Source organism: Triticum dicoccoides, chromosome 6A, assembly GCF_002162155.2.
Source record: "Triticum dicoccoides isolate Atlit2015 ecotype Zavitan chromosome 6A, WEW_v2.0, whole genome shotgun sequence".
NCBI classification, from domain to species: domain Eukaryota; kingdom Viridiplantae; phylum Streptophyta; class Magnoliopsida; order Poales; family Poaceae; genus Triticum; species Triticum dicoccoides.
Genome location: NC_041390.1, coordinates 618,480,598 through 618,494,786, shown reverse-complemented (window position 1 = coordinate 618,494,786; position 14,189 = coordinate 618,480,598). Strand labels below are relative to the sequence as shown.

Here is a 14,189-nt window from a genome sequence, read left to right as displayed (position 1 = left end):
CAGTAATACACATAGCTCCGCCACTGGATCCTACGTCGTGAAGAGGGGGCGATAGTAATCCCTCCATTCATCGATCCTACACCATGAAGAGGGAGCGACAATTATCCCTTCATTCATCAATCCTACGCTGTAAAGATCAGGTCACCCGCTCATGCTTCTCTTCTCTAAAGACGGCGGCGTGCCACTTTTTCTCTCTATCAAAATTATTTCGCAAGGACTTGCCTAATAGGTCTTCTGGCTCACAAGAGCTTAAGCGAGCGCACCAGCTAGACACCAAACTTGAGACATGAACTTTCTCTGCTTTTTGTTTCTTTACCTTGACAAGAAATTGCAACTTCTCCCCGACACTCGAATTAGACTGCATAGTAACACTGCAGATGAACATAAAGCACGTACTCCCTCCATAATTTAATACACGACGTTTTTTTACAGTATGACAGTGTCAAAAAAAGTCATATATTAAGTTACGGAGGAAGTATATCAGTATATAGCCAGTGAGTAATTTTTGCATGACAGCAAAAGACCCACGCATCTTTTCTTTTCTCGAATACGCACGGGTGTGCGTATCATAGTATAAAGAAGGACCCATGCAACTTTCTTGGACCAATCTATTCTGATTACACCAACAGGTCAAAAACTTTGGCATGCAGAAACCATACATCTACAAAAAACATCTCAGCAAAGAAGCGGGAACCTGATACAAAAACAACACAAGGCATCCCTTGATGAACCGCAAGCAGCATTTCGCATGGCACTAACTGAAGTGGTGGTTAATTTTCTCTGTCTCTCTAGCTAGCAAGCAAATACAAAGGCTGGCATCATCATGCATGCAGCTCACCTTTGCTGCTTGCATTGGCAAATGGCACGAGCTCTTCAATCAGTCAAACACCACATTAGCATCTGACATGCGTACAAAGTCCTCTGCCTTTATAGGTGTATCGTCAAGTCGGTAGACGTCGTAGATGCAGTCGTCAACCACAGCACCAACACAGCCACTTACCTCGCGGCTGTGTGCGATGATCCCATTGTTGGTGAATGACTGTGAATACACTCCACACAGCATCTTCTCAAACTCAATGTCGCGCCCACGGAAACTCTCCCTTGTTGGGTGTACAATCCTACACCCATGGTACTCACAGTACATGCAACGGACTTGTTCTGCCATGCAAACATACAGAGACATCATGTTATTTATAGTTAGTTTTGGATGGTAGAGTGAACAGAAATTTACCTATACAGAGAGCCTTTCTACACTGTTTGTGTCAGAAAATCTTTATAATTCATGGCGCTCAGGGAGCAAGAGGCGAGCCGTGAGCGGCATAGATGGTTGGGGAGTGGGTAGCAGCTTTCATTGGATGATGATAGAGCTGCTAATATTGTCGTCCTATAAGACTGAAATATACTTACACTTGCAGAGTTCATTGAACACCTTGTTAAAGGTGTATTCTGAAGGTGGTATCTTATAAAGAAGCCTATGCTGCTTGGTGACTGAATCGGAAACCTCATGCTGTACAGAGGATGAGCTAAAACATGTGGTGTCACACAACACATAACAGTACTTTATAGGGATGACGACTTATAATACCTATGGTGTGTACATAATACAGTGCTTGACGGTGGCTTTCTTCTAGAAATTGATCTTCTAGAAACAAAGTTCACATAAGGTGCAGTAGTGATAGTCTGTCTTCAGAAAGAAAGGATACTTCAGATTTTTCAGCTGGCATTGTCTTACAGATCCCAATGGGATCACCTAGTATGAATATGTATGAACATGATTATTTTCTTCCGTCAAAAATAGGACCAGGGCAAGAGCTCGGGTGCTAAAGCTTGGTTTTCACCTTTTATAATTATCTACCATTACTGAACTTGACCGCTGAACTGAGCGTCTGTTATTCCATTATTTGCTTTGCTCTGTTTTGAACCTCCAGAGGCTCCGGCATGTGGAAACAGAGTTGGTACTATTTTTGGTAAGACATCTTGCCTTTTGGCATTTTCTTGATTTTTTTCAACTTCTAACTACTCACTTCAGTAATTATCCATTGTGTTCAGTTATCTGTCAGGACGATTCTCCCGCCTCTGGCGCAGAATGAATCATTACTCGTAGTGTACGTACCTGCCTAACTTATCAGCTTGATACAAGAAAGGGAACTATATATCTGATTGGTGGAGAACATTAATAGCAAGGGCAAAACAGCGACATACCAGTGCCTGGAGGCAGCACACGCACAGGGCAGCACAAGCGTACCTCTGTGCCATCATTGGCACATTCAGCAAAGAAGAGCGTCGGAGGTGTAGCAGCAGATTGGGCAGCAAGGAAGTTGATGTGGGAGCAACGGTAGTAGCCTTTGCCAGGCCTTGTGCACACAGGACCATCAACATACTCATTGGCACCGCAGATAACATGGAGCTTGTAACTGGGTACCTTGAATCATCAGTAAGACACAAAAGAAAGGTTAACTGGAAACATGGATTGTTTTGCAGAGAGAGCAAAGTCTTAAAGAGAAGGAAACCAACCCCAAGTTCATTGCTGTATGAGTCCATTGCAGATTTCGCCATTCCGACGAGCCTAGCATGCTGGTCCCAGAACTTGTTAATCCGATGTTGCACCCTTATGTGTGCCCACCGGTCTAGAACCTTGATCTTTGTTTCTGGCTGCTGCTGGTGTTCTGATAATAACATGCAGGAATACATCAAGGATTCAGAGAGGTGCTCAGCATCCTCATGGGAGAGCATGGCATCACCTTTGAGACGGTCGGAGGCCATCCGCAACACTGAATTACATGGCCTGAGAAGCTCTACCTGGTGATGAGGCTCAGGGTGTCGAGCCGCTGCAGCCGCAGCAGTGTAGGCTTGTTCGACAGTGGAAGATACCACCATATCATCATCGTTCTTATCATCATCAAGGAGGAGGTTGGGATCAGCGAGTCGGAGATCAGCAGCGACAGCCTGCAGTCGTCGAATTGCTTCATCAGGCGTGAGGTGTGTCGCGGCACACCGGGTGCAGAGAAAGGAGACAAGACCATATAAGGACCGGACAGCGATCCGCAGAAGGCCTCTGGTGCTGATCGCCGATATCTCGACATTCTTCGCTGGAGGGTAGGCTCGGCTATACCAGATGGTGTTGAGGATGATGTTGCCGACAGGATCCAGCGGGCCGTAGCAGTGCCCGGCCTGAAGCAAGCTTTGGTGGTAGTGAGACTGCAGCTTGTCCTTGGGCAGCCTGGCCAGTGCCTGAAGATAGTATCCATGGATGGTGGTGAGGAGCATACGCCAGACGGCTGCCCGCTCAAGAAACACCTTCTCTAAGACGATGGGAGACAGGTCTGGACCGAGGTTGCGGAGGCGAGCAGAGGCAAGCTCCCATGATTTCTCCAGGCTTAAAACTGAGGTGGGCTGAGGCTGTTTCTTGAGCAGAACATCATCTACCATGGCAATGGCAGCGGCAAAGGACTCGTCAGAGTAATCGGAGTTGGCCGACGATGGCAGCACGGCGGCGACATTGTTGAGATCGGAATGCGAAAGCAACTTCCACCCTAGCGCGAACTGGCTGGGATTGGGGTGCTGGGCGGAGGCCGCGGCGCATCTGAGGGCAGTCTCGACGGCGGCCGCGGTGGTGTCGGACGCGAAGCCGAAGCTCCGCTCCATGCCGCGGCGCTTGACGATGAGGAGGGCGGCGACGAGGGGATCCAGCCGGGCCTCGTTGTGGTACCAGATGGCCATGGCGTTGGTGAGGTGCGGGAAGAGGGCGGTCAGGAAGTCGACGAGGCCGTGGAACGACCGCCGGTTCATGTCCCCGATCAGATCTGGCTCGCCCAGCCGCGCCCCCGGGAGAGAACGCTCCTCCTCCTCCTCCTCCTCCTTGGCTTCGACGGCGGCGCGGGCGATGGAGGCGCCGGCGACGATGTTGGAAACGGGGTCCAGGAGGCCGAAGCAGAAGCCGGCGTCGAGGACCCCGGGGAGCTGCCTCACCCGCCCGTAGCAGCTCTCGATCTTGGCGCGAAGCTCCGACTGTAGCCTCCCTATCTCCCCGCTGTTGAAGACGAGCTCGTCGTCCCTGAAGTTGCTCGGCCCGTAGACCCTCAGTGCGGCGGACGGAGCTGCTGCTTCCATTGACGGAAGGATACTTCGGTTTGTCCCCGTCGAGAATTTCAGGGATCGGGCGCGCGTGCGGTAAGGCGAATCGTGACGGCCGGCGACGACGAGGAGGTCGGCGGCGGCGCTGATGGCGACCAGAGAAACCCCCGGAATTGTTAGGGCCGAACCAAATTGTTTTAGATCAGCCCAGTTTTTTTTTAGGTTATTTTGTTCAAATAAATTGTTCTAGTCAACTGGAAGCTTTTTAGAATGAACTTTGGAAACGAAAAATAATACTTGTTATGTCTGGAATTATTTGTCGCTCAAATGGATGTATCTAGTGCTAGATAAGTACTATATAGTACTCCATTCGTTCTGAAATATAGTGTTTTCTCTATTTCCGTACTTTAACTTTGACCATAAATTTAACCAAGACCGACTGCGACGGAAGCACATATACCTTCCCCTCCTCGTCTCCTTTCTCCAAGCGTGATCCTTGTTGAGGCTACGACAAGTCCGTAAAAGAAGATGCTCATGAAAGATTGGTCAATCTAAAGTATGGCTATTTCATTGCCTGGTGCGACATCATGAATGTCAACTAAGTAGTTGAATTTTCATCAAATAGGTTCATTGTTTTGACTTAGACCGGACGTGAAAAAAATGTGTTCATGTTAAATGTGGAGTAATGTCAGGATGACAATACTTCAACGAAAAGTCTAACGCCCACACGTGTGGGCGTTCTTCAACTCGCCCACACGTCTGGATCGTCGTCCAGTGCCTTTTGCACGAATCTTGGCACGAAAAGATTGATTTTTTTGTGCCACGTAGGATGGGGCTGGTGTGTGGGCGTTGGAAAATTTGCCCACACGCCCGCACCACGCTGTTTGCCAGCTACGTTGTGTGGGCGAACTAGTTTCTGCCTACACAGCCACCACCTAGGTCATGCGCGTGTGGGTGAACTGCTTTTCGTCCACACGACACTCCTATGTTGTGGACGGCAACTGCAGTTACGCGAACGTGGCAACTCGGTACACACACAGCAACTGTGATTCTTTGCTACACGGCAACTGCAATTACGCGAACGTGGCAACTCGGTACACACACATGACAACTGTGATTCTTTGCTACACGGCAACTGCAGTTGCGCGTACGTGGCAACCAGATAAACACACATGGCAACTGTGATTAACAATACATGTCAACTATGATTGGACCACACGTGGCAACTAGGTAAACACGCATGGCAACTACTGTTTTGACCATATGTGGCAAGTAGTTAATCACACACGGCGACTATGGTTTGATTACACGCGGCAACTACCATAAATTAGGCATGGCAACTATAATTAACCAAAACAGATAGAGTTGCCATGCTTTTACAACTACACTTGTCATCCCGAATAACTACATCTGCCAACCAGGATGGCAACTAAATAGTCATCCCGCGGGGTACCTAACGTAGCTGCGTCAGGACATGTGAACATTTTTGCTTCGTGCCACACACACGGGGTGAAGATGAGTAATACTTGTTGGGCGTGTGGCACGAAGTAGCCGCGCTCACACGTGTGGGCAATTCCAGTGTCCGCCCACACACAGCCCGTGTGGGCTGCCTCCTACTCACACCACACACGGTGTGTGGGCGCATGTCGTATATGCCACACGTGTGGCAGTTAGCGGCGTCCTACTTCAAATCCTATCAAATGGCTCAAAGGGAGGCTAATATTTTAGAAATGAAATAAATGCTTTCATGTTGAAGCAAAAAATGATTAAAAAGGTTCTATTAGGCTGGTCACAATGGGCAAGAACATAAGCTAGTAACTTACACACTTTCCTAGACTATGTTCTTCCTCCATAGTGGGTAGGAACATCTATGTAGTATCATGCAAAGATGTATTTATTAGGTTATAGACTCATTGTTTCTTGGAGTGTGTGATGTTCCGGTAACTTAGCTAGTTACCACAAGCACCTCTCTCTTCATTAAATATGTGCCGCATAAGTAAAGTTGTATTGGAGTGTGTGATGTTACTCCTAAGTTTTTTCCCATTGTGACCAACCTTAGCAAATTGTACAAAAATCAAGATGTGATTACCTATATTTATATTTATTAATAGCCCTATCGTGTCCTATCAGTGTTTGTTATTCTAGACGTGAAAAGTGCATATGGTGACTAGGCTCCAGGGAGCTTGGTATTCTTTTTCCAGAGAAAATATAGTTTCTACATCTTAAAAAGTCTGAGAAATAAATAAATGTAAGTATATATGTACAAAATTTCATGAACATATATCTTCATATGTGATGTACAAAAACAAAGAAAAATACATAGATTAAAAGGGGCTTTTTATATATTGGTACAGATATAGATAGATGTAAATGGCTTTTTTGCGAGTTGGATGTTTATATAAGTTATAACTCTGATGATGTGCATCTGTTGCAATTCACGGGCACTTTACCAGTGCAACAGGAAGGAAGAAGATTCGTGCTGATTCTGCATCGTTCCCAATTCCCATGAACGGGAGATTCTGCGCAGCATCATGATCTTCCGGCCCCGTTTTGGAGCGCTGGTTCCTCTATTCCTCGCTCGCATGTTGTCCGCCCCAGATTGATCCACGCGAAACCGTGGGCTCATTCATCGTCCCTTCCGGCTCCGACAGGTCAGCAGAACCGGCACGCACGGCGACAACCCAACCCACTGGCCGGAGTTGGCGGAAGAAAACGGCATGCAACGTCGACCTCCGGCTCTCCGCCAGCCGTACCGGAGGGAAGGGTCGGCACTCCTCCATCCTTATCCGGCGCCACGTGACCGGGCCCCACGGGAATCCCGCCGGCCACTCCCCGTGCGCCACGCCGGCCGCCAGGCCCCGCTCCGGCGGGAAGCACCGCGTGTCCATGGCTCCACGTCAATCCACATCCGAGGACCAGAGATTCCGGGCGATGACAAGAAACGCTGAGATCCAACTTGTGAGTTAGGTGCACATCCAGATCCGTCACCCCAGCCTCCATGAATTACCACCCCAGGCCCAGGCCACCCAGCTTCTGCCACTCTTTCTCCCAAGGAATTCACTGCCATGATTCTACCTACCTTGACTGAGCTCACTGATCATTCAGAGATATTTATCTATCAGCACACTCATCAGTCATCAAGTCAAAGTGGGATCTCAGCAGCACCAGTCGCTCACTCGCTGGTGGGCCAGCCCTTCCCTCCCATGCAAGCAAGCAAGCCCATCCACCTCGGCTCAATGACAGACAATAGGCATGGAGCAAGTGAGTGCACCTCCAGCTCCATTTGCTATAAATGGAGCCCTCCTGCTGGGATCTGCAAGAGAACACAGTCAGACAACATCCACAACACAAGACAAGGAAGCAGTGAAGAGTAGCTAGCATCCATGGCGTGCATCAATACCTTGCAGAGCTGCTCCATGTTCAAAGGGGCCAAGAGTAAGGCCAGAAGAGGTAGAGCCAGTGGCGGGACCTTTGAGTGCCGGGCGTCCACGTTCATGGACGGGAGCGGGCTCCGGCTCGGGCTCGACGAGAACCCCGATGCCATCATCTCCGGGGAGTGGCCCGAGAACTTCTCCCTCCTCAGCTACGACGACCTCCGCGCATACCTCCAGTCACAGCAGCAGCAGCAGCAACAACAACCATCCCATGCCGGCGATCAGGTTCTTCTTCTTGCTGATCGTGTGGTCTCTGCTCATCTCCTCTCTTGATGCTTCTTCTTCCTGCTGATCTTGTAGTCTCTTTCATCTCCTCTCTTGATGATGCTTCTTCTTCCTGCTGATCTTGTAGTCTCTGTCATCTCCTCTCTTGATGATGCTTCTTCTTCTTGACCCCTTGCTTGACTTTGTACTCGGTTGGCTGGTTGCAGCAGCGGGGGCCTCTCCTGCGTGAGGCCATGTCGACGCCCGTGCTGATGGTCACAGCGGAGCAGGCGCTGGTGGAGGTTGAAGGCCACTTCCAGCTCGTGTCAGGCCTCCCGGTTGTCGACAGTGCCCGCCGATGTGTCGGGGTCGTCGTCAAGAGCGATCACGTGAGGGCTTCACATGGGGTCAGCTCAGCTCCTCCCCCTTCTCTCTTTATCTGTTTTATTTACACACAACTCTTTGCCGCCTTTCAGGCCCGACAGAAGAACTAAAACAGACAGAAAAAGAAAACACAACCACACCCACATATACAAGTTGCTAACTCAGCACCACCATCTTGTGTTTGCTAATCTAGTTGCTATCTGTTGTAACAGCCAAAGACGAAGATTGCAGATGTGATGACATCTCCAGCAATCACGCTATCATGCGATAAAACAGTGACCGGTAATTGTTGTTTCCACTCATAATTTTTTTTTCCATATTTGTTTCCAGTTAATTAACAGTACACACATGTGATGCCAACAGATGCCGCAGCTCTGATGCTCAGGAAGAAGATCCACAGATTACCGATAGTAAACCAGGACAATCAAGTAATAGGTGAGTAACAGAAAACGCGACAAAACCAGCAGCGAATGACTTGTATATAATACTACTATCATCCCCTTAACATCGACTATTGTTTGGAGTATGTTTCAAGCTTAACGGGATATTCTAAACACTGCTAACAGGTATAGTTACCCGCGATGACGTTCTTCGCGCGTTGGAGGCCATGCTGAAGTTTTAGAGATGCAGGAGTCCATGCCCGGTACTTGTGGATCTGTAAATATGTGTGTCCGCGGTACTTTGAGTAGCAGGCAGATCCTATAGTCTGTAAAAGTGTTTGCAGTCTGTATCGCAAAAAATAAGCCTGGGAGCATTTAGGAGAGCTTTTCCTTGTAAAGAAGCACGCCAGGAAGCTTCTGCTCTGTACTGTACTGTTTGGTATCTGCACACGAAAATGTTTCCATGAGCAATGACTTCCAGATTCCACGGCAAGAAAAACAAAAACTCATTGTAATATTTAAGAGGAATGGAGGCAATATGCTTAAAAAAGGGCATGCCTATAAATTGATCATGAAATATAATTACGTGCAGCCACGTGTGTTCATGGACAATGATGATATATCATACGGTTTCCAGAAGCAGTACAATAGTTTTATCACGAAAGATGTATAGCACGATATAATTTAACAAATAAAATATATGATTTCATGATTAACAACAAGAAGTGCAAACGAAGTTCCTTTGCCCTAGACACTCAACAGCCGAGGACTATATGCCTTTGAGCACTTCATTTTTTTGAAGAAAAAACAGTGCCTTTATTTATTGGACATCCAACATCTTTGAGCACTTCAGGTAAATGAAGTGTGCCATACGAAAACTACAGTAGGACAATGCAAGAGAAAGGAGGGGAAAAGGCCAATGAATGCCCATACCAGAGAATATAGCCAATTCAAATGTGAAGGAACTATAACTATTAAAATTTCCAAGTATAACTGAGATGAGAACGTACTCATTATGTATCTCATTGCAATCTGAGCATCAAAAATGATAAATCACACTTGACTTGTCGACACCTCTACTTGTTGACCTTCTCCAGATGCAATACTAGCAGCAGAAACAGCCACTGACGCAGTAGAACTTGTGCTTCCTTCTGAATCGGAAACGATTTTCATCTCTAAGTTTGGAATTACAGGTGGCTTTATCCTCCGAGTAACAGTCATGTTCAGTCCCTTAGTTGTGTGAATCGTTGCTCCGGTTGTCATCTCGACCTACAAAAGAGCTATGATAAATATATTTTATCAGCTATGATGAATCAGAAAGCTGGTGGGAAACATACCGGAGGTGCTCCTGGAGCCATATGAAAATCAAATCGCTTGACAAGCATTGCTGTTGCCACCACAGTCTGCACAGAAATTGCAGAATGTCAGTGATTCTCCCAATAGTCAAGGAACAAATGACTGTGAGCAGTGCATCCTCGTAGCGCATAGGCTGGGATAGCAACAAATCTTTGTTTTCACAAAAAAAATGTCTCATATCCCAAGAAGCCGAAAGAAAGAAGGCCTTAATACGACCAAATCAAATTACTAATTACCAGCAAAATTCATGAAATGGCAAAACGCTATTTCAATATTATCAGCTGAAACCCTAAATAATCAAAATGGATTACCTCAAAAGTAGCAAACATATCGCCTACACATTTCCTTGGCCCGCCACCAAATGGCAAATAACTGAAAATTCAGCAAGATTTTATGAATACAAGTGAGTTATAACTTAAAGCAGGTTTGTTAGGCATTAATTAAACAGTGTAGCAAGCAGATGCCACCACTATTCTGAAGAAGGAAAGCAACCACAATCACACAATGGATCTCTAAGAGTTTGACAGTGGCAACTAGGATCACAACGTTATAATGGTGCTCATGTATGTAACAGAACATAGCGACACAGAGAAGCAAAGGCCTAAAAAACACAAGAACGTAACTGTATTGCATATTTATTTATCTATTACTAATTTCGAGTTTCAATGGTATGTTTAGAAGACGACTTTTATCTACTATATGGTTAGTAGATACTTGTTAGATTCATCACACCAATATGCCATAAAGGAACAACAGTCATCACTTCTTTATCAACCAATATGCCATTGCACCAACCCACCGTAATATTTCAAATTGTTAAATTCATCGCAGCTGAAGATACCACATAGTCCATACTCTTAGAATGTACCCATTGAGCATTATAATTTATCACCCGTAACACTAAACAATATATATAACCCCATTAATGTATCTCCCATTAAGGTAATATCCAATCTATGAAAAGTTACAATTTCTAATACATTTCTCTTTATAATATCCTACGTTTACTGGAAGAATCTTTTCTGGGACACTCATAAAGGAACAACAGTCATAAAAAAATGCAACAGAGGACGTTAAGTGTGACGGCTTCTTGCTTTTGGTAAAATCTTAAGGTGAAAAATAATTGCTGATTCGTTTGATCAGAAGTGTGATTTCCTGTTGCTCATTGGAGTAGCATTTTAATATTCATCTCATTTATCTCTGCATCATGTTCACCCTCAATAAGATCCACCTAACTATATTCCATGCTACTGTCCAAATACATTTTCTAAAACAAGAAGAAATATAGCTATATACATCCGTATGTAGTCCTCATTGGAATCTCTAAAAAGACTTATATTTAGGAATGGATGGAGTACTAACTAGAGTGACACATGGTTTACCAAAAAGCATTTTATTACAGTAATAGGGATGGAACCTGAATTTTTGGTTTGTCTCATTTGGATTCGGTCCGTCCAAAGGCCACCTTTCTGGATTGAAAACATCCGCATCATCCCAATGCTTTGGGCAGCGATGAAGGTTCCAGATGGATATAAAAATGTCTTCTCCCCTAGAGAAGAGCAATATATATTTTCAGAAATACGAAAAGTTTAGCTTCCCATAGAAATGCTAAATATAAATAAACAGTATCAGACATACAAATACCCAACAGCAACAACTAAACAAACTTCGCTACCAGCAACAGCATAAGTACAAGCAGAAAACAGAACATGTTGAGTAAATAGTTTGCACAAGACTGGGAAAATGCTGGAACACCCTAATGTTACTCACACGGTATCTAAATAAGGGAAAAAGATGTGGAAAAGCCCAAATAAGACAAAAGGAGTAGAACTCCCATGGTAATCAAGGTGGTTTTGTGACAAAAGGAGTAGACACTTGACTAGAGACTAAGCTAGCCTTTTCTTTAGTGACTTAACAGATGGAATTCTGCTGGAAAATGCTTACTTGCCGATCGGGTACTCCCCTAGCATATCATCCTCAAGGGAGCGGCGAATTAAAACTGGCGGCTGTGGATATAGTCTCAAAGACTGCAATAAATGTAATGTTATCATTCAACGACGAAACTCATTATGTGGCAAGGCAACAGTTTTTGGTACTTACTTCGTTAATAACTCGAGTAGTATATTTAAGTTTCTTCACATCATCAAGTGTTGGTAAACCATCTCCTAGAACAGCATCAGCCTGTGGATAATTGAGCAAAGAAAAGTTAATTGGCATTTGTACGATTCAGAAGTGTACCTCCATGGAAACCCATATTGAGCATAAAAGTTAAGTCTACCTCAGCTTGGAGCTTGGACATTACATTCGGATACTGCAAGTTAGCAATAGATAACACAGTGAGAATAAGTACCAATATTGATGGCTTGATGAATATAAAAATGATGAACGACACATTATCATGTGACATTGCTATACTACTATAGCACTGGGTTTTCAGTTATTGGCAGTATCACACCTTAGACAGAAGATAAAATGTCCAAGTCAAGACTGCTGCAGAGGTCTCATGGCCAGCTATGAGCATTGTCATCAGATCATCACGGAGCTGCTTGCTGGACACCTAAGATAGATGGATTGAACAATGGAGCAATGTGAATATCAGCAGGTTAAAATATCTAAACGACTTTGTCAGTGCAGATGTCCCATACATCATCTCCAGATGCCAATAGAAAATGAAGAATACTAGGATCTTTCTCATTCATGTATTCCTCATGAAACTGCAAATCTTCTTCATCTACCATCCTCTGCAGTAATTGTCCCAGTGTCATGATTTTTCTAAACACAATAATTACTATTTACTAATGTCAAAGTATAAGAGAAGGCTTACCTTGCAAGTAGCAATTAGTTCATCAAGAATATTATTTATCAGTGCGAGAGCTTCATTGACCTTCCTCTGCCGAGGGGAGATGTCTTTCCATATGGGTATTTCCCAAGTTGGAATAGGAGATGTACTCCGCATTTCCGCTTCCCGTAATGTTACATACACAGCCTGATGATGAACCAGCAAACCGAATAAGTAAAGTTGACAGAAAACATAAGCAAATTAAATTTCATAATGTACTCAGGAATACGACAAAATCTGAGCAATAACCTCAACTATTCCATTATCGTAAGATAATGAATCAAAATCATAATTGAACACTGCCTTCCCGATGACATCCAGTGTTAGTCGAGAGAAGAGAGATTCCATCTCCACATCCTCCCCGTCAGATGCCGCCTTGTCCAGCTTCTGGCAAAGCCGGTCTGAAGCATTTCCGAAGAGACCTATCATTGCTGTAACATACTGCCATGCATAATTCAGGTGAGTAAAGTTACACTATAAAGAAAGCAATACCCACAGAACCTTGATAGTGAGTAGAGAGCTAGAACCTTCTGATGTAATGCTGGTACAATGGCACGCCGTCGAACACGCCAGATCTCCCCATCAGCCGGGATCAGACCTGTGCCCATCACAAACTCCAGTATCTCCGCAAGGATACCCTGCACCCACCATTATCAAACCAGGACTGAATCAAACATCATGCTACTCATTTCTGAAGCCTTTTGAAACATTTCTGTACTGTTTGAAAATGAGTACGACCAAATTCAGAACCAAACCTTGGAATAAGCCTTGGAGTTGTCCCTCAGGATATGCTTAGCTACATCCGGATCAGAGACGATGAGGAAAGACTGGAGGAAGCAGATGAAAAAGAAGGTGCGGAGCATTAGCAACATGGCAGGGTTCAGAAGACTGAAATTTTGTGGGCAATTCGATGGATGGCTCGCTCACCTTGGGCCCGAAGTTGAGGCGGAAGACGCCGCCGTAGGTGAGGAAGAGGTCGTAGAGCGGCAGGAAGAAGGCCTCCCCGGCGACGGAGGCCAGCGACCCGACCGCCTGCGGCAGCTCCGGGCCCCTGCGCTCGCCGCCCGCTACCTTGGTGAGCAGCCCGGCCGCGAGCTCCCCCGGCGGGCCCAGCTTGGCCAGCCTCGCCGCGACGGGCGCGAGCCATCTGAACAGAACAATTCAAGCACCGCGCCCAATCCAATCAGCACCGGAGCTACGCGAGGGGAAAGAAATGCGCGGAGAGGATGAGGAATTAGGCGGGGAGCACTGACCCGGGGCCCTGGGCGGTGAACTCGCCGGAGGAAATGCGGGCGGTGAGCTCGGCCCGGCGCTTCTCAAGAACCTTGTCGGGCCCGTCACCGCCGGACGCGGAGCAGCGGAGGAGCGGGCTGTTACGCCGGCTGGCGGCCGGAGCGAGGCGGAGCCGGCCCTGGCCGGAGCCGAGGTACCGGGGCGGCGGGGCGGAGGACACGTTGCAGCTGCCGGCCGTGGTGGCCATGGCGGGCGTCGCCGCGGCGCAGCAGGGGTGCAGCGGCA

At 46.3% G+C, this 14,189-nt stretch overlaps 3 protein-coding genes across 6 annotated transcripts; 1 reads left to right on the top strand and 2 right to left on the bottom strand.

The window, feature by feature from the left end:
- Positions 1-574: 574 nt before the first annotated feature.
- Positions 575-4,260, bottom strand: LOC119318537. 2 transcript variants are annotated; one of them, XM_037593106.1, is made up of 3 exons: positions 2,515-4,260; positions 2,203-2,422; positions 575-1,158 (listed from the first exon to the last, which is right to left on the bottom strand). In XM_037593106.1, exons 1-3 carry the CDS (start codon positions 4,108-4,110, stop codon positions 878-880), a joined length of 2,097 nt encoding a protein of 698 aa, XP_037449003.1. In that variant the 5' UTR covers positions 4,111-4,260; the 3' UTR covers positions 575-877. The 2 variants fall into 2 exon arrangements, with proteins under 2 accessions (XP_037449003.1, XP_037449004.1); XM_037593107.1 differs by having other exon boundaries at positions 2,246-2,422.
- A 3,122-nt stretch (positions 4,261-7,382) lies between these two features.
- Positions 7,383-8,956, top strand: LOC119318536 (magnesium transporter MgtE-like). 2 transcript variants are annotated; one of them, XM_037593104.1, is made up of 5 exons: positions 7,383-7,733; positions 7,943-8,119; positions 8,309-8,378; positions 8,460-8,531; positions 8,663-8,956. In XM_037593104.1, the coding sequence occupies exons 1-5, from the start codon at positions 7,458-7,460 to the stop codon at positions 8,716-8,718; spliced, it is 651 nt and encodes a 216-aa protein (XP_037449001.1). In that variant the 5' UTR covers positions 7,383-7,457; the 3' UTR covers positions 8,719-8,956. The 2 variants fall into 2 exon arrangements, with proteins under 2 accessions (XP_037449001.1, XP_037449000.1); XM_037593103.1 differs by having other exon boundaries at positions 7,385-7,733; positions 7,940-8,119.
- Positions 8,544-14,183, bottom strand: LOC119318535 (protein LUTEIN DEFICIENT 5, chloroplastic-like). Of its 2 annotated transcripts, XM_037593102.1 has the most exons (17): positions 13,925-14,183; positions 13,599-13,818; positions 13,427-13,498; positions 13,199-13,309; positions 12,921-13,112; positions 12,657-12,818; positions 12,478-12,573; positions 12,288-12,389; positions 12,111-12,143; positions 11,933-12,013; positions 11,777-11,859; positions 11,250-11,381; positions 10,144-10,204; positions 9,814-9,879; positions 9,507-9,745; positions 9,410-9,416; positions 8,544-8,919 (listed from the first exon to the last, which is right to left on the bottom strand). In XM_037593102.1, exons 1-15 carry the CDS (start codon positions 14,149-14,151, stop codon positions 9,530-9,532), a joined length of 1,854 nt encoding a protein of 617 aa, XP_037448999.1. In that variant the 5' UTR covers positions 14,152-14,183; the 3' UTR covers positions 8,544-8,919; positions 9,410-9,416; positions 9,507-9,529. The 2 variants fall into 2 exon arrangements, with proteins under 2 accessions (XP_037448999.1, XP_037448998.1); XM_037593101.1 differs by lacking the exon at positions 9,410-9,416 and having other exon boundaries at positions 9,487-9,745.
- Positions 14,184-14,189: the final 6 nt, after the last annotated feature.